The sequence below is a fragment of the Cucurbita moschata genome, unplaced genomic scaffold, assembly GCF_002738365.1.
Source record: "Cucurbita moschata cultivar Rifu unplaced genomic scaffold, Cmos_1.0 Cmo_Scf00033, whole genome shotgun sequence".
NCBI classification, from domain to species: Eukaryota; Viridiplantae; Streptophyta; class Magnoliopsida; order Cucurbitales; family Cucurbitaceae; genus Cucurbita; species Cucurbita moschata.
The window spans coordinates 238,039-257,260 of NW_019268549.1; the positions used below are offsets into that span (position 1 = coordinate 238,039).

Below are 19,222 nucleotides of genomic sequence, written 5' to 3' on the forward strand. Positions count from 1 at the left end.
GGGAGGGGGGAATGAATGAAGTCTAGATCGTGACAGAGAAACAGTGTTGATTGTTGAAAGTTCGAAGCTTTTTTTGTTGGGGGGCAATGGCGTCTACATCGCCGGCGGCTCCGGCAGTGGAGTCTGGGAGTTCCTCTGCGGATGAGGTGGCTGCGAAAGTCGTACACAAGCGATATGAAGGACTGGTGACGGTACGGACGAAGGCTATAAAGGGTAAAGGGGCTTGGTATTGGGCACACCTCGAACCTGTTCTCGTCCACTCCACTGACACTGGTTTGCCCAAGGCCGTTAAACTCCGGTGCTCCTTATGCGACGCCGTTTTCTCCGCCTCAAACCCATCTCGGACCGCCTCCGAGCATCTCAAACGCGGCACTTGCCCCAATTTCAACTCCCTGCCTAAACCCATTTCTTCTGTTTCCCCTTCCTCTTATCTAACGCCCACTTCCACTTCTCCGCCTCCTCTTCACCATAACAACCGCAAACGAACCTCCTCCGCCGCCGCTTGCGGCGGCGGAGGTGGAGTTGGAGGGTCTTCATACCAAGTCCCACCTCTTGCAATTGTGGATCCCTCGCGATTCTCTGGCGGAGGTGGCGGAGGTGGGGCTCTGTTGGCTCAGCAGCCGCATTTGATGTTATCTGGAGGGAAGGAGGATTTGGGGGCTCTGGCTATGTTGGAGGACAGTGTAAAGAAGCTGAAGAGTCCAAAAACTTCACCTGGGCCAACGCTGAGCAAGACCCAGATGGATTCCGCACTTGAATTTCTCACCGATTGGGTGTTCGAATCCGGCGGCTCTGTCTCATTTTCAAGCCTCGAACATCCCAAATTCAAGGCTTTTCTTAATCAAGTTGGAATACCCACAATCCCTCGCCGGGAGTTTAGAATTTCGCGACTGAATTCCAAATTCGAGGAAGCTAAAACAGAGTCCGAAGTTAAAATTCGAGACGCCATGTTTTTCCAGCTCGCCTCCGATGGGTGGAACGACAAAAACTACGCCCTTGTCGGAATCGACAAGCTTGTAAATCTCACCGTGAATCTCCCCAATGGGACAAGCTTGTACCGGCGAGCTGTATTCGTCACTGGCTCTGTTCCTTCCTCGTACGCGCAAGAAATCTTCTTGGAAACCATCGCTGATATCAGTGGCAATGTCGTTCAACAGTGTGTAGGGATTGTAGCAGACAAATTCAAGGCCAAGGCGCTGAAGAATTTGGAGAATCAACACAACTGGATGGTTAATCTCTCATGTCAGTTCCAGGGATTTTCCAGTTTGGTTAAGGATTTCAGCAAACAGCTCCCATTGTTCAAGACAACGACAGAGAATTGTATAAAGCTTGCTAATTTCGTTAACTACAACTCACAGATTCGTAATTCCTTCCATAAATTTCAGCTGCAAGAATACGGGCATGCGGCTTTGCTCCGAGTGCCACCCCGAGACCACGACAACCTCAAATTTGGGGCTGTCTTCACATTAATGGAAGACATTCTGAGCTACTCTCGAGCTCTGCAGCTGGTTGTGCTGGATGAGGCATGGAAAAATGGTTCCATGGAGGACCCAATTGGTAAAGAAGTGGGAGAGTTGATTGGGAATGTGGGGTTTTGGAATGAATTGGAGGCAGTTCATAGTTTGGTTAAATTGGTAAGAGAAATGGCTGCTGAGATAGAGACAGAGAGGCCACTGGTTGGGCAATGCCTTGGATTGTGGGATGAGCTGAGGGGGAAAGTGAAAGATTGGTGTTCAAAGTATGAGATTGGTGAAGGGAGTGTTGAGAAAGTGATTGAAAAGAGGTTCAAAAAGAACTACCACCCGGCATGGGCGGCGTCGTTTATACTCGATCCGTTGTATTTGATAAGGGAGAGGAGCGGGAAGTACCTGCCACCATTCAAATGCCTGAGCCCGGATCAAGAGAAGGACGTCGATAAGCTCATAACTCGGCTCGTGTCGAGGGAGGAAGCTCACATTGCATTGATGGAGCTAATGAAATGGAGGACAGAAGGGCTTGATCCAGTATATGCAAGAGCTGTACAAATGAAGGAAAGAGACCCTGTAAGTGGGAAGATGAGAGTGGCTAATCCACAAAGCAGTAGGCTTGTTTGGGAAACTTACCTTACAGAATTCAAGTCATTGGGCAAGGTTGCAGTGCGCCTCATATTCCTTCATGCCACTTCCTGTGGCTTCAAATGCAACTGGTCTTTGTTGAGATGGGTGTCTTCTCATTCTCATACTCACCAAAGCCCTGCTGCTATGGACATGGCACACAAGTTGATATTCATTTCGGCTCATTCCAAGCTCGACCGTAGGGACTTTTCCACCGACGAAGACAAGGATGCCGAGCTATTCTCCCTACCCAACGGCAACGACGACGATCATATGCTTAATCAAGTTTTCGCCGATTCCTCCTCGGTGTAACCATTTTCCATACTTTTTTTTTTAGACTCCTAGGATTTATTGAATTCTTTTCACTATTTTTGGGTGATGTAGGGGTGGAACCAACAGTGTTGTTCATATGAGATTCACTTTCGTATTCCTCGAAACGCATTCGACCTTAGAATAGCCATATCTTGTTCATATCTAAGTTGAAAATTCTGGCATTTGCCGAGGCGGTATTGATGCCGAGGCGAACGGGGGAGAGGCTGTAGCACGGGCAGGGAAGGCAGAGAAAAAGCAAAGGAGGAAGCTTTTTAGCTGGAGAAGCACTTGGGGAGTGATTGTGTTGATACTTTTAGAAGCTGAGTCCAAAATTGTCCCTTTTTTTTTGTGTATTTGTGAAAGACAGTGGAGACCCACCATTGAAATCAAGCAGTGGAAGTCATTTTCGAAGCTTAGACAAAAACCAGAGGGAAAAAGGATGAGGGGGAAGCGTTTTGCCATCAAATCAAACCCTTTTAACATTCTCAACTCCTCAATTCTTGACAGTTTGTTTTCATGCACACTCTCACCCAGTTTTGATTGCTACAAACACGTTATCTCGACATTTTTTCACATCCTCTGCAGCATGGTCACTTTGTCGACTAGCACAAAATAGGCCTAACATTCACTTACGTCTCTTGCGACATGACCACGTTACCTACTAAATGACCTTGACATGTCTCTGCATCCCTTATATCATACGATCATATTATCTCTACATACCAACACACGTTCATGCTTACATGATGTTAGCCTATGATCAATGGTCAAATATGATATATATGGTAGTAGAAGACTAAATGTCATCAACAACTTCATACTTACGTTTGAAGTTCTTAATAATATTCATAGTGTCGATTCATTCATGTACTTTTAGTTTACTCGAACGTTACCCTATAGTTTGTTGAACACGTGAAAGTACCTCAATCTGGTCACTACCCTACAAAACTCGAATGGGATTAAAAATTGATGCTTTCTAATTTGAGTTCAAGAATTGCATTATTAGGGCTAATCCCGTTTAGGGACTAATGCCATATGCTTAGGACATAAGGGAAATAATGTATCCACTTTTTTCTTTATAAAAAAAATTAAATTAAATTAAAATGTAAATAATATTATTTTTGATGCTTTGAGTCACAGCAAAACACAGAATTTGAGTCATTTGACAATGGCTACTCATCAACTCATTTCAATCTCTTTTTCTAAACCAACAATCCTTTATTTTTTATTTTTAATTATTATTATTATTATTTTAATTTAAGCTTATAAAACTCTATTTTTTAATACCAAGATTTAAAAAAAAAAATTAATTTAAAGATGAAAACTAATAAAATGGTGTGAATATTACTATTAAAATTCATTGTGAATATTACTATTAAAATTCATTTTTACTGTGAAGTAAAAAAAGTGATAATATAATGTTTTAGGTTTAGGATTGTAATTACTGATTTTAGTGGACAGACAAATAATTGTCGGCAAACCTCACTCTAACGTTGACTGCTCACCAGCTCACTTTTTTCCTTTTTTTTTTTTTTTTTAATTAAAAAAAGTTATTTAAAATATATATAAAAATATTATATAATGATTAGTATTGGACGACAGCCTCTCCTTTATACGAAAGAATCTTTTTCCCCTTCCACTGTTTTCCTAATTATACTTTTTCTTCTCTCTCTTAATTAACGTATGTTTTTTGTATTTCATTTTATAACCAATATTTTTAAACGCGTCTATTAGGAATTGAATTTATGGGAGCGAGATCGTAGATGGGTTGGAGAGGTGAACGAAAGATATGAAAACATATCCCTAATAGACGCGTTTTAAAATCGTAAGGCTAACGGCGATACATAACGAGCAAAAATTGACAATATTTACTAACGGTGAGCTTGAGCTGTTACACAGGAATCATGTCGAGATTCTCAATGATAAATTTTTAAAACATTCTAATAAATCTAATAATATTTTATAAGTAAACAGAAATAAAAATATAATATAATATTTAACCAAATCCAAATATAATAATGAGAGAAAAAAAGAGAAAAAAAGAAAATAAAATGACCAAACTACCCTTCATTTGAGAAGAATAATTAACAGTTTAAAACCTACTTTTTGGTCATTCAAACACAAATTTACTGAAAATATATAATCCAACGAAATAATTTTTAAACAAATCAAATATCTTGCTATCTACGATAAATAAGGTTATTTTTGTTTTTTTTTATTATAAAATAATAGTTTAGATTTTACAATAATTTAAATAAACTTAAATGACTTGTTTTTGTGTACGCACAAAAATTGTACCGATCAAAGAGTACGTTAAACATGAGAAAACTACAGACAAAAATTTAATTTTTCGACATGGTAGATAGTACTATAAATATTTATTTTTCTTTACCAATTAACTTCAACTTAAAATTAAAATATTATTTTTCACATTTTTCATAATTAAAAAAAACTAATAAATTTACAATCACAAAAAGAGAGTGGTGGAAAAAATACAAAATAATAATAAGTGAAAAAAAAAAAATATAATTAGGATCGGTATCCGAGGCACGTGTCACTATCATGGTCTTTATAAAGTGCTTGAGACGTACGGTGTGGCCCACCACTAAAATAATAATATTATATTACATGATTTATTTGGAATCATAATACATGACCTACATATGGGTAATTATACGGTGCAAGACCCTACACCATAGTCCCCACTCATCTCTTTGACTGTTCCGTCAATCATCTTTGACTTCTCTGGGCCCCACTATAAAGGCCACGTGTACGGCTCCACCTTTTTCCTCATATGACTAAACTTAACCTAACTCTAGTACCCGAGATAGTATTTTTAAATTAGATCCTTTTCTTTTCCTCTCCCTTTTTCTAAAAATAAATTAATAATTCCGGGAAATTTTAGAAATATTCCTGTGTACCCACGTGCACGTTTTGCCAACTGTCAATTTTAAATTTAAATAAAAGAAAATAGTTATATAAATTCTGGTGACGTGTGCTCCCCGTGAGTGCTGGAGGAGGATGGATTCATGGGACGAGAAATGTAATACAGTCATGTCCGTACGATGACGTCACGGGGTCTAGTGATATCGTGACACTGTAGGGGTAAATTCGTCATTTTTCACTGTTCAAACTTTGACTCTACAGTTCCTACATTTACGTCTGTTCAAACTCCAACCTCAATTATTTTGTTTCTTCTTTTAAAAAAAGAATAATAAATACATGAATTATTGATGAGTATTTCGATCATTATTAAATCTTATTTATTATTATTATATTATTGGCTTTGAATTTCCAAAATTAATTCAGAATCGTATAACAAACGGTCAAATTATTAAACTTTATTATAAGATTAATATGAAATATGAAGTAAATAAAGATTACGTTCATATTGTACCCAACAATCTTAATCTCCAAGATATCATTATCAATCTCTTCGTCTCCTTTTTCTTTACAACATATATTCTCTTCCTTAAAATCCACAGTAAAATAATCTTAAATACTAAAAATTAATCTTTAAATAAATTAAAGCCTCAAGGAATCATTTCCTTTTTTTAAAAAAATCTTATCCAAATTGTTCGGTACCATACAATTCCTTTTGAGACAGTCGAGATTTGTATGGATAGACATTTAGATCATTCATTTTGTTTTGTAGTAATCTAAGATGATCAAATATCATCTCGTGAGTTTTGGGTATCCTCCTAAAACATGAATTTAAGCTTGACATCGACATATTCCTAGTAGACGCGACCTTAGGCTGTTATAATTAGTATTAGAATTAGGAATCGAATGGTGTGCCAACAAGGACACTGACCCATACCTAATACACGACGAGTAAGAACTTATATGTATTTTTTTTAATTGAAATTGATTGATAAGGCTAATGGAATGAAAAGAATGAATAAAATTGATTAAAGAGGTATATAAAGACCCACATATCATCATGATTGTTGCCCATTTACTCAATCTTCCGTTCTCATAATTATTCCTAATAATAATTAACCAAACTAAATGTCTAACATAATTTTATTTTCAAAATTTAGATATTTTTGTCACTAATAAAAATGGTCACGTGCTAACGCCAGACACGGAGACGGTTGGGATCTCATGCGACACTCCTCATTGGACTTTGCATGTACGTGAGCTTTGTCAATTGCAGCTTCTCTCCTGTTTTTTTTTTCTTTGTTAAATTTATTTATTTTTAAAAATTGCCTAAATATAATGCATTATTTTTTAATAAAAAAATCTCGATTATTATTATTAATTGCCTATTATTGCACCTATTTATTTTATACGATAAAATTGAATATTAAATTTACTATGAAATATAAAAAATTATCTTAATTTAACCTTTTGGAAAAGGAAAAAAAGAAAGATAAATTTCTGTAAAGAAAATTATTATACATTACTTTTTGGTGATTGGTCCAAAGGAAAAGGCCTAAAATTTATTTATTTATTTATTATTTATTGGCGTAGATTACTTTATTTAATTGAAAATTGTGGCATACGTGGGGCATCTCTATTTTACCATAATTATATTTCAGTACCCCTAGCTACTTTTTGTTTTGTATTTTTAGCCAATAATTTATTTTCACTCTTAATTTTATGACCCCTCAATTATGCTTTAATTTATTTTGGGTCATTAAACTCCTTTTTGACCTAAACTCTAAACTACATATAAAAGTTTTGCCTCAATTTTTTCGTATTTTTTATTCATTTATTGAATTAAAATTTTATAAAAAATAATTTGAAGTAAAGTTATTTTATTGAGTGAAAATAGGAATAAATTCTATAAAAATTTATTTTCTCGATTAGATTTTATAGATATAATTCAAATAAAAACTAAAAAAAACCAAATTTATTTTTTTAGATTATTTAATTTCCATCTATACAGGGCTAAAATGGTCATTTGACATAGAGATAGGGTCAACAGGGCGGCTATATGCCTTTAAAGCAATAACATATAATTGGATTCTTCAATTTTATTTTATTTATTTTTGCTAAAATCTCATATTAGAAAAACGGCACGTGTTTTTATTACGTCCCATGTGACCTCATTTATTAAACACATTATTTTAATTCTATTAATTTGTATTTATCACTATTTCTTAACATTAAAAAATGTTAATGTTTTTGTCATATATTTTAGAATATTTAAAAAAAAAACTTTAGTAATTAAAGATTCGTGGAAAATGTTTGTTTTTTTATTTTTTTTACCCATTTGAGCATAATTCAGTAGATAAAATAGTAAATATCATTATTAATTTAAACCTCTAACCTTTTTAAATAAGTTAAACATAATGTATTCGATCAAAGATTCCGAGTTTAATCTTTCTGACACAGATTAAATATATTAGAAAAATCTTTAAAATTCTGCACAAAAATATCCTCTTTTGATTCTCTGGTTGGCCCTACGTCTTTTATTTTTAGGGGGTCTTCCTCTACTAGTAGGTTACGGATTGTAGACAGACCTATATTTTTTTTTGTCTCAATAGGACTCTTTACGAGCATTGTTTCTACTTACTACTATCTCGAAGTAACAAAGTTATTGATGACTAGATGAAACCAAAACACAACCTTCAAACTCGTTGAATAGCATCTCACCAAGTTCGACTAAATAACGATCGTGGTAACCCTTAATTTATTATCTTTTCTTGAGAAATAATACTTATTTCATTAACTCATTATAAAAAAAGAATAAATTTGAGTCGGAATCAAAGGACAAAGAAAACTAAAGGGACCATCTTTAGAAAAGGTTAAAAGTTGATTAGATGAACAGAGGGTTGTTAGGACTCTTAAAGTTCCTTTGATTATTGATTGAAGGACATATGCTTTATAACAAGGTCAAAGTTCTCAACAACACCCCCATTATGGGGAAACAGATAGAATCTATGTTTCACTCTCTTAATAATGCTAAGATATTGTTATAGGTGTGGATATGGGCCGACATTCCCGAACGGCCCATCAAACCCGAATCGGAAGGGTGCGCTTGCAAGATTGGATGACCAAGCCCACGAGCGTCGCTCAATGCCTAAAGAGTGCAAACAAAGTCTCACGTTGGTTTCTTCGTTAATATGAATAATTTTGAGTGCGATATGAATTAGTTAGGTCAAAAAATGTCAATATCATATTAACTCTAGTTGTGTATCAGAAAAAATCCTCACATGTCGACGTGAAGTTGGGTTGAATTAAACTGTAAACTTTCAATTTTATTAAATTGAATTTTAAACTTAAATACGTGTTATAATGTTACCTTCCTATCAATTTCGACTAATTCGAATTTTAGTAGGAAAATAGTATAAAAATCTTTATAAGCTTATTAATTTTCATACAATAAAGTTTTAATTTTTTTTTTTTTTTAAAAAACTATAATGTTTTTTTTTTTTTTTTTTTTTTGGCTTCTAAAACTGTAATTTTAGACGGAAATAATTTATTTTTCTTGCGGATTCTGATTCGAAAATGAAACTCAACTATAAAAACGTCCACCAGACACGTGTCGCTTAATATAAAGTCCACGTTTTATCTTTTAAAACCACAACTTTCACTCCTCAATTTCCCTCCAATTTCCTCTTTGCTGGGCACCGATGACCGCACGCAGGTTCCAAATTTCTGCACCCTGGCCCAACTCTCTCTCCGCCGCGCCACCGCTCCATTTTTCCGACCAAACTACCGGCGGCTCGGACTACTCTTCCAGTTCCCTTGCTTGTTCGTAAATCGTACCATTATGGCCTCAACCCCCTCAAACTCTGTTCAATCGGGTCGGATTCGGGTTTTGAAAGATGTAACGGGTTCTCTCGATCGACCTGTGGGTCCGGTGGTTTATTGGATGTTTAGGGATCAAAGGGTGAAAGACAATTGGGCGTTGATGCACGCCGTTGATGAAGCCAACAGAGCCAAAGTTCCTGTTGCTGTTGCCTTTAATTTGTTCGATCAATTTTTGGGGGCGAAATCTCGGCAGTTAGGGTTTATGCTTAGAGGTCTGCAACAACTTCAGTATGATCTCGAAGAAACACTTCAAATCCCTTTCTTCTTGTTCCAGGTGAGTTAATTTGCCGTAAATGTTCATCATTATCCCTTTTTAGAGAACCTGGGGAAGACCTAATTTGTTGATTTAGTTTAAATTCCTGAAATACATCTGTGCGATTGTCGATGCTTTACAAATCACCATGATTTCTGGTTTTGTATCTTTAATTTCTTTGAGATTTCGATAATCTGCTAGCAAGATAAGTTGTCATGCGCCATTGGAGGTGCAATCAGAAGAGCTTTATCTTTGATTGCTTCGTTTGTATCACTATGACTAATAATTTTCAGGGTTGGCATTCTTAAGGGGGAAGCTGAACATACTATACCAAATTTCATTAGAGAATGTGAGGCTTCGCTTCTGGTTACGGACTTCTCGCCGTTACGAGAAGTTCGAAAGTGTAAAGAGGAAATTTGTAAGAGGGTAGATGAATCAGTTAAAGTTCATGAAGTTGATGCACACAATGTGGTACCCATTTGGATTGCGTCTGAGAAATTGGAGTATAGTGCAAAAACTTTAAGGGGCAAGATAAATAAAAAGCTCCCGGAATACCTTATTGATTTCCCTGCTCTGCTTATACCAACTAGAAAATGGCCTTCCACTGATAAGTTTATTGATTGGGACAGACTTATTGATGATAACTTGAGGTTAGAGCATTATTTTGTTTTGATTTATATTGCTTAAACTTTATTTAAGTTGACATTTCCCTGTTACCAGGAAAGGAGCAGATGTTCCTGAAATTGAATGGTGTAAACCAGGGGAAAAGGCTGCAATGGAAGTATTGATGGGCAGTAAAGATGGGTTTTTGACTAAGAGGTTGAAGAGCTATGCCATAGATAGAAACAATCCATTGAAACCTAGGGGACTCTCTGGCCTCTCCCCATATTTGCATTTTGGTCAAATATCCGCACAACGCTGTGCCTTAGAAGCTCGTAATGTTCGTAAACTCAATCCACAGGTAATGCAAAGAAAAGGGTTTGGTCGATCCATTTTTATCATTTAATGCAATACTATGGTGGCGGTGTGAGCTTGGAAGTATATGTTCATATAACTGTTAGCTCCTTCTTGAAAATGTTTCTTTTGTGAATCTGTTTCAAAAAATGGATATATTTTGTATGATTCGTTCTGTATTTTCTCTTTTGCATCATTTTTAAGGCCGTTGATATGTTTCTCGAGGAGTTGATTGTTAGAAGGGAACTTGCTGATAATTACTGCTACTACCAACCACACTATGATTCACTGCTCGGGGCTTGGGAATGGGCACGTAAAACCTTGATGGATCATGCTTCCGATAAGCGAGAACATGTTTACACGTAGGTGAGCCTTGGTGCTAATATTCAATTGTAACTGGTTTTGAAATTATGCAGTTGCTGTTGAATTTTCAGGAGGGAGCAACTGGAGAAGGCGCAGACTGCTGACCCAGTTAGTATATGAACTGATTAGATTCTTTTCTTTTCTTTTCATTTTTTGCTGTTAAAAAACTCACATTTGGCATAACATTTTTCAGCTCTGGAATGCTTCTCAGTTGGAGATGGTCTTCCATGGAAAGATGCATGGTTTTATGAGGCAAGTATTAATGATTTTTCCAGTCAATAACGCATTGTTTACCTTTTACCTCTCTGCAATATGTTCTGCTTGAAACATTATTGTTCTGTTTTCCTCTTTCTTTGTCCCTTGATGATAATTTTGTGCTCCCGAAGTCCTGGAATGTCATATAGTGAAATTCATGCACAGGATGTACTGGGCCAAAAAGATTTTGGAGTGGACAAGAGGACCTGAGGAAGCCCTGGAAATTTGCATATACTTGAATGACAAGGTATATTGTTTCCAGTCTACACTTTTATGTGCTTCTATTGAAGTGGTGAAAATTGCTAATCAAGAATGTGGCACGCAGTATGAAATCGATGGGAGGGATCCAAATGGATACGTCGGGTGCATGTGGTCGATCTGTGGCGTTCACGACCAGGTTTATCATCACTGTTCATTTATTATCAGCTACTCTCCTTCATTATTTTCTTGCGCATTCTTCTTGTTCTCCTTGAGCAATCCCAGCTTCACCGAAATCAAGAATTTTGTTTCTCATCTTATGTCGGCTAATTAAGGGGTTGATCATGGGTTTATAAGTAAGGAACAGATCTCCATTGGTACGAGGCTTTTTTGGGAAACCAAAAGCAAAGCCATGAGAGCTTATACTTAAAGTGGGCAATATGATACCATTGTCGAGAGTCGTGATTTCTAACCTAACCAACCTAGAAAGTTGGTTTATTTCTCGAGTCACTACCTTGTTATCTTTTCCGTTTGAACATGAGAAACATATATTTGATTTTATATTCTTTTCCCTTTGCAATGTTTGGTGTTTCAAGGGCTGGAAAGAGCGACCTATATTTGGGAAGATACGATACATGAACTTCGCTGGGTGCAAGAGGAAATTCGATGTGGATGGCTACATAGCTTATGTGAAGAGAGTTGTGGGTGAAGTGAAGAAAAGAAAAGCAGGGGAGGTTGTGGTGGATAGAAAGGCAAAGGAACTCCGATGCTAGTAACCGTAGTGACAGTTTCACGAAAGAGAACATATATAGCTCCTTAACTACTCATTGTAGTCTGTAACTCGTAAGCCATAGTTGTGTCAATCCTTCCCTTTTGCTGATGAATCCATTAAGCTGGGACGATTAATTTTTTTGTACCAAGGCAATGATATAACCATAGTCCAGATTTAAACTTGGAATGGCAGCAGACGGGGTACTAAGTTTAGGGAAAGATTGGAGAGATGGGTTTGTAATGATTCATGTGGGAATTGTTCTTGAAGTTGAAAGTGTTTCCATCTTGACTCATTGGTTTTGTTCAATGAGAACTACATGTTTATAGAAGGAATCACGATCCATTGAGGTAAAAATCGAGAGAATCGAAGACGGGGAATGAAGTTGGATGCTCGCTCGCCAGAATCGGGTTGCAGATGGTAAGAGACAGCGGGTCCAGTTGTTTTCTTGGAATTTATGTTATAAAACCTCATGATTAATGATTTAATAATAATAAAAAAGATTATGTTCAAGTAATAACCCAAAAGATTTATAGCATATGAATTAAGTTAGGTACGCTGAGTGGAGACATGTGAGTGAGTGTATTTTATATAATGAATTTATATAAGACTGAACCACAAAATATTTAATCTCTCCTTATAAATCTGTTAATAGAGAAAATTAATATTTCATGTATGATCATATATGAATCAATCTTAATTATGAGTGAGTTATGAACTATTGTCTATGTGGGTGAGTGGTTTTTGTAGCCAATTCAAAAAACATACCATTTTGGTGACTTACTAAATAAGGAGTTTGAAACATAATTTCACGACATGTAAATCATTGCTTCACATATAGGGTAAGTAGTTCCGTAACTTCTGATTTTGGGACTTTAACAATGAAACATCACCGGTCATTGACTCGAGAAGCATAGTCAATGGTTAGATCATGACCAAATTGTTCATTAGGTATAAAATGTTATTACAAGGGTAAACAAAAATAATTATATCATTTGACCCAATTTATCCTACCATGCACAAGAGTGCGTAAATGAAAATTGAGTAATTAAATAATTTTTTTATTTGGAGTTCATAGTTTGTAAGTCCATAAAATCTCCTTGTTCATGGTAATATTAAAATGATCAATTTAGTTGAAATAAGTCTTCTAAATATTCAAATCTCATGTTTAAATCCATATTTAATTTGAAGCGTTCAAATTAATATTTAATATATTAGTTATATTAAATATAAAAGGAGAAATATATATTTATTGTATTTGACTAATAATTAATGTATATAAGATACCTTCAATATTTTATATATTCAAATATATTATTTTAAATTTGATAAAGATTTTATTAAAGTCTCATGAATATAACTATTGGGTTGAGCCAAATAAGTATGTTATAGCTGAGAATATGTTGTCACTATTCAAGTTATAGCTGAGAATATTGTGGAGAAAGCTCTATATCTCATGGAAAAATGAAGTGTCATTTGGTTGAAATACATTCAAGAAACTTCATATCCATGATTAGTATTTTACTGTTTTTATTGATGACGTGAACCATGAATGATACGTGTATATTGTTAGGCAAAAACGACTAAGAGTACCTCTAATCGTGAACTTGAATCAACTATTGAGGGTCTGCACAACATTTTCAATAACTACATATAATGATTTGCACGGTGTGGAAACTAATAACTACATATAATGATTTGCAAACTATTAGCCAGTTGCTAGTTACTATCGTGGTCAATTAGGATATGCATTTGTATCAATTTATATGACTATGAGGTGGTATAGATAGGGTGAGTCCTAAAACAAATGAACATTTTAGAGACATATAAATATAAGTGGGGTTGATTATAAGATCTCCAGCTAATTCTTAGTCGTGAACATGTTCAGATAAAGACAAGGACCACATTGGTAAACGAACATTGTCAAGCATGATGACTCTCCCCTACCCGAGATTAATAGGGAAACCCCAACTAAAACCTATCATAGAAATTGTCTCGATTGACAATGTTCATAGTGGTATGACCAAAATCATGAGTTGGAACCAGCATAAGGTGGCGCATCGAGTACCTATGATATATAAGTTAATCGAGATGTCTTGGAACCCTAAGATAAAGTCGGAACCAATGAACCAAGGAGAGCCCTTGGTTGAAGGATGATTTTTTTTTTTTTTTTTACCATGGGAGAGAAAAAAGACATGAGCAGTAAAGACAAGAAAAGACAAGAAAAGACGAGAGTTAAGAGAGAATTATGAATTCTAAGTTTCAAAAGGTTGAACAAAGTTGCAGAAGAGACGGCAGCTTCACTCACATGGTGGCGCCCCCCTTCTTCTTCTTCTTCTTCTTCTTCTTCTTCTTCTTCTTCCTCGGAGGATCTGTGTTCTTCAATAAAATGGCATTAATATTATTATTATTATTAGTCTTCAACACTAATTAGCAGACCACCACACTACCAACTCTAGAAATCACATCTTCGTATTGCTACTACAAAGAAATCAAAATGACCTACAAACAAACCAGACTACGGTGACAATGCGGCGGCGGTTGCGGCGGCGGCGTTGTACCTGCACAATACCTTGCATTTGACTACGCTGCCGTATACATAGAAACCAGGGGCGATCATTATTCTGACCACCGACGGAATCAGCTTTCTGGCCTTCTCTCCGCTCATGTCCTCCATGTAAACGGAATCGAAATCCGCCTCTTTCTCCACTCTGAAAATTGGCAGATTCGGATGTACGGAGTTTGCCAGGAGGTGTAGAAGCCACACGCTCTTTGACGCGCCGAAGAACGCCTGGAGTAGCGGCTCCGGCCAGGCTCTGTTCCATCCCAGCATCGCCACGATCTCGCTCATTTTCCGGTCACAAAATCGGCTGAAATCCTCGCTGAAATGCTTCGTGCCCTTGCTTAGAACCTCCTCCCACGTTAATTCATGGAGAAAATTGAAACATCCGAAATTCGCGTCGCATCTTTCAATCGGATTGAGAATCTGAGTCGAGGCGTTCTTTTGAAACCCTACCGATTCGAAATCCTCGAAGAAAGCTTGGTTGAGGAGAGCTTCCAGGTAGAATAGCAAACTTCTAGGGTTCTTCGAGAACGAGATTTTGATATCGTAAGGTTGAAGAAGAACGGATATTCGTTCATATACTTTGGCTCCGACGTGACGGAGTTGCAGAGTGAGTGACCGGCTAAGAAGCCGAATCGACGATCGAGATTCCGATACTGAAACTAAGAAATGTTCTATTACTTGCTTCTGATTCATCTGTTGTAAATCCTGGATTTGATGATAATTCCCAATTTGGCAAGGCGAATTGCCGCTACATTCTTCGATTCCGGATTTCAAACTGTGGCAATACGTCTCCAGTTTGTTCAGTTTCTTCTCCAGTTCAGCCATGGCGTATTTTAATCTAGAAGCTTCCATAATCGCCTCGTCTCTCTTCCTCGTCGCCTGAACTAGTTTCTGCGAGAGCTCCGTTACGGCAGTCCTCCATTGCTCCTCTCGAGCCGTTAGGGCGGAAGATTCATTAATCGATTTCGGACTCCTCCGCGTCAACGACGAAATTAATGATTTGAAAATCCCATTAGGGCTCGCCATGGAGAAATACGTCTGTTTATTAACGCCATTGTTGTTATCCAGAGGAACGACGGAGATTTTCTCCCGCGCGTGAGGACGACACCGGTTGCAGGAGACCGGACCATCGGAACTCGACACGGAATCCGACTCCGACTCGGACCGTTTCTTAACCGTCTCACGATTGAGCGGTGTAGAGTGAAGGTTCGGACTCGTTCCCCGGTCCGTACATCCGACAGCGGCAGTGTTCTGAGTCCGATTCTGAGCAGCAAACTCATCCTCCCGTTCTTCCCTCTCGCATTCTTGAATCTGCAATGAAACTCATGATATTCCGTAGAAGAAAACAGGGGGAATCTTAGAATTTACGGTTTGAAAGACTCACCGGCGTGAAGTGGGAGCGTGAGTGGTGTGTCGGAGCAGCAGAGGAGGAGGAAGGAGAGGAATAGAAGGAAGTGGGTGAAGGAGGCGCCATGGATGAAGAAGAAGAAGAAGAAGAAGAGGTAGGTGGGAGAGGAGGAGGAGGAGGAGGAGGAGGCGGAATTAAGGGCATTGGCGCGGTGTTTGGTTGTCTCTCATTTTCTCGGGCTGCAGTTTCGTCGTGTTGTAATCATGATTATGATTCACAGAGCAGAGAGATAAGAGAGCTTCTCAACCCTAAGAGATTAAAAACAAAACGCTCTGAAATTTTCTGGGCGCCGAACACCGGAAAATGATAACTCCTATGGAACCAATTTTCCATTCCCCAAAACCCACACAATGGGAAAATCCAAATTATTATTATCCTTAAATTTATAAAAATATATTTAATTTTCAAAATTTTAATTAAAAACAAATAGTTGAAAGAGTTTTAAAATATTATATTTTTGTTTTTTTTTTCATAGGTAATGAATGAATCCAAATTTTTATTTTATTTGAATTTGAATTTTTGGATAAATGTAATGAGTCCAAACTTTAAGTGCACGAGTATTCCGTAGATTAAATAATGATATATAGTTGAGAAAAAAGCAAAAAACTAAGAGATTCAAATATTAGCCCTATTCTATTCTATTTTATATTGTTTTGTTGTACCAATAATGAGATTCTCTATAGCCCGCTTCCGCTACACGCTACATTAGAATATTCCCCCAATCCGTTATTTAAGTTTTATTTATAATCTAGCCTACCTGAACAATTAGACATCTAACGTGTAATTGCAAGAGCGAAATTTTACCAATTAAGCTATATCCCCTCGAGTCTAGTGAGGTAATAAGTAGTGTTTCGTAAGCAATAGTGTAGGTTTTCTTCGCCCCACTTTTTGGACAAGTGAGTATCAGTGAAAGAAAGTACATGGATGATTGATAGATGATTAGTAGCTGGTTCGAGAGACTGATGAAGGTATTATATTATATTTTTTATTTATAAAATATTATTGAATTTATTGGTGGAGGTGGGGATTGGGAAATAAATGAGGAAGGTAGAAGTGTTAAATGAAAAGGGATTGGGAAGCATTCAATGTATACAACTGCTTCTTCTCCCTCCATCTATCCGCATTTATTATTTTAACTCTCTGGACGATGAAAGTCTCTCATTCACTAATTTAGAAATGGAACGAGGCATTTTGAGAAAATCCAGAGCAAAGCTATAAAAGTTTATGTTATGGATAGTCGTGTTCATCTAACACATTTAATTTTAATTTTTAACTCAATTTTAATATCAAATATAAATTTATTATATTATATTTAAAAATAATTTTTCAAAATTAAATGTTAGAAATAAATAAATAAATATTTTACAAACTATATATTTATTTTTATTTAAAATAAAATGTGACAAATGATTGGAACCAATCTTAAATTAAAAAAAAAAATTATAATGATTAAGTCGAATTTATTATTTAAATTGAAAATTGTACCGAAAAATATTACGCCCCAACCCAAACATCTAAAGGGTCAATTTTCATCAAATTTATTAATGCCTACAAATAAATTAAAATGAGACAAAAGTTTAAAAATGTCTCCTTAGAAAATTCAAATGCTACTTTATAGATATAAAAAAAATTATCACTAAAAATAATAAAAAAGACTTAATAAGGTAATTATTCCCTATAAACATTTTAAGAAATAAAAAATAAATGCCAAGGTTAATTAATTTTTTTGATATTTTCTTAATTATATATTTGTGATGTATTAGGTTAAATAAGTTATAATTAATAAAAATACAAAAATTAACGATAATTAATTCCTTTGGTTTATTATACTTAAAAGTAATTATTTTATATTAATTAGGTCAATTTAGTAATTTTCTTCTCAAATATAATTGGAAAGGAAGATGGATAATAAATGGTAATATTAATTGAAGTTTAATTAACTTCAATCATTTGCTCATTAACTCAGATAAAATCAATTAGCTGGATGAAAAATGTCATTAATATTTTTTTTAGCTTAAGTAAATGTTAATTTTTTAGAATATAATACGCCATTTATCCGGTCAATTAAAAAAAATGTTAATTAATTGAATTTTTCTTTAATATTTTAATAAAATTTGAATTCAATTACATTGTTGAAAATAAATAAATAGACAACATTTAACATTTCTATATTGAATAGTCGTTGAAGTTCATTATGTTGATACGAAAGTCAATGTGGTGATATTTCTCGATTCGAAAATGGGTATTAAAACCAAAGACTTAAAAAACAAACAAGGTATCCATTGGCTCATAAAAACTATCAACAAAAGATGGATGATGGAGAGAAAAATGCAATGATGTTCCCCACGAACAACGACTAAATATCTACAAATAGAGCTGACTAAAACATGGACGATGAATAGAATGTCTTAAAGAGAAAAGACTACGAAATCAGAAAAGAAAATATTATGATTTGGAGAATTGAAATAAAAGGTTTCGACCACTTTTTTTCTCCTCTCTTTAATTAAATTAGAAAGATTATTGAATTTGATCGCTACATCGTAACTAATTCTCTTTAAAACGAGAAATCGAATAGATGGCTAATGGCCTTTGGCTTGTGGGCGTCTCGTACATCAGCACTGCAAGGTGACGCGCTGCCTGGCCTTTGGCTTTCGCGGCTGGTCCTAACTTATAACGGAACCCAGCCCCACCCAGAGACGCAGGCCCCAGCCCCTCTGCCACTGCAAGCAGCCTTTGCCCCCAAACCATGGATTGGATATTTGTTGTATTCTCCGGCATCCGCATCACTGCCCCCCACTTGCATTTGACTCCCACGTAACCCCCCACTGGGCACCCCACCTTTCTCAAAAACCAACAAATGCAAACCAACCCCACTCAAATTTACTTGTGGAAAAGTCTTCCCGATAATATCACATCTAGGCGTGTGCTCCTTCCTTATAAACTCATGACCATTCCAATTATCAGCCAACTTGTACTCCTTTTTAATAATTCTCAACAACAGTTCTTGACCGCTTATCACATGAACATTGATTGTGACACATATATATGTTTTTGAGTATGGAGCAAAGATTTTAGTATTCAAAAGTTGAAAGTGATCTAAAACAAAATTTGAGACGATTGTTTTCGAGTTATTGTGTTAAAAATGCGACTAGTCTTGAACATTAACCAAATAAAAGGAATATTGAGAATATAGAGACAATGTCCTAATCCAATTAGGTTGTTTTCTATGAAACCAAAAGAAAAAACAAGCTAAGTTGAAAATTGTGGTCCTAACAGAAAATGTTTG

The 19,222-nt window shown here is 35.9% G+C and overlaps 3 protein-coding genes across 4 annotated transcripts; 2 read left to right on the forward strand and 1 right to left on the reverse strand.

Moving 5' to 3' along the window:
- The first annotated feature begins 28 nt into the window (after positions 1-28).
- Positions 29-2,894, forward strand: LOC111430340. The gene has a single exon (XM_023066562.1). It carries the CDS (start codon positions 87-89, stop codon positions 2,403-2,405), a length of 2,319 nt encoding a protein of 772 aa, XP_022922330.1. The 5' UTR covers positions 29-86; the 3' UTR covers positions 2,406-2,894.
- Positions 2,895-8,965: 6,071 nt separating this feature from the next.
- On the forward strand, positions 8,966-12,293 carry LOC111430408 (deoxyribodipyrimidine photo-lyase). Of its 2 annotated transcripts, none has more exons than XM_023066634.1 (9): positions 8,966-9,444; positions 9,733-10,073; positions 10,144-10,384; positions 10,582-10,739; positions 10,812-10,848; positions 10,934-10,992; positions 11,161-11,242; positions 11,321-11,392; positions 11,790-12,293. In XM_023066634.1, the coding sequence occupies exons 1-9, from the start codon at positions 9,130-9,132 to the stop codon at positions 11,964-11,966; spliced, it is 1,482 nt and encodes a 493-aa protein (XP_022922402.1). In that variant the 5' UTR covers positions 8,966-9,129; the 3' UTR covers positions 11,967-12,293. The 2 variants fall into 2 exon arrangements, with proteins under 2 accessions (XP_022922402.1, XP_022922401.1); XM_023066633.1 differs by having other exon boundaries at positions 8,988-9,444; positions 9,717-10,073.
- Positions 12,294-14,197: 1,904 nt separating this feature from the next.
- Positions 14,198-16,285, reverse strand: LOC111430185 (IRK-interacting protein-like). The gene is made up of 2 exons (XM_023066349.1): positions 15,913-16,285; positions 14,198-15,839 (listed from the first exon to the last, which is right to left on the reverse strand). The coding sequence occupies exons 1-2, from the start codon at positions 16,078-16,080 to the stop codon at positions 14,481-14,483; spliced, it is 1,527 nt and encodes a 508-aa protein (XP_022922117.1). The 5' UTR covers positions 16,081-16,285; the 3' UTR covers positions 14,198-14,480.
- Positions 16,286-19,222: the final 2,937 nt, after the last annotated feature.

Bases quoted from the DNA above. Each gene is read 5' to 3' on its own strand.
- LOC111430340 (XM_023066562.1), top strand. From the start codon at position 87: ATGGCGTCTACATCGCCGGCGGCTCCGGCAGTGGAGTCTGGGAGTTCC.
- LOC111430408 (XM_023066634.1), top strand. From the start codon at position 9,130: ATGGCCTCAACCCCCTCAAACTCTGTTCAATCGGGTCGGATTCGGGTT. The intron at 9,445-9,732 runs GTGAGTTAATTT...GGCATTCTTAAG, and splicing joins TCCCTTTCTTCTTGTTCCAG to GGGGAAGCTGAACATACTAT. The intron at 10,993-11,160 runs GCAAGTATTAAT...ATTCATGCACAG, and splicing joins AAGATGCATGGTTTTATGAG to GATGTACTGGGCCAAAAAGA.
- LOC111430185 (XM_023066349.1), bottom strand. From the start codon at position 16,080: ATGCCCTTAATTCCGCCTCCTCCTCCTCCTCCTCCTCCTCTCCCACCT. The intron at 15,840-15,912 runs GTGAGTCTTTCA...GTTTCATTGCAG, and splicing joins CACGCTCCCACTTCACGCCG to ATTCAAGAATGCGAGAGGGA.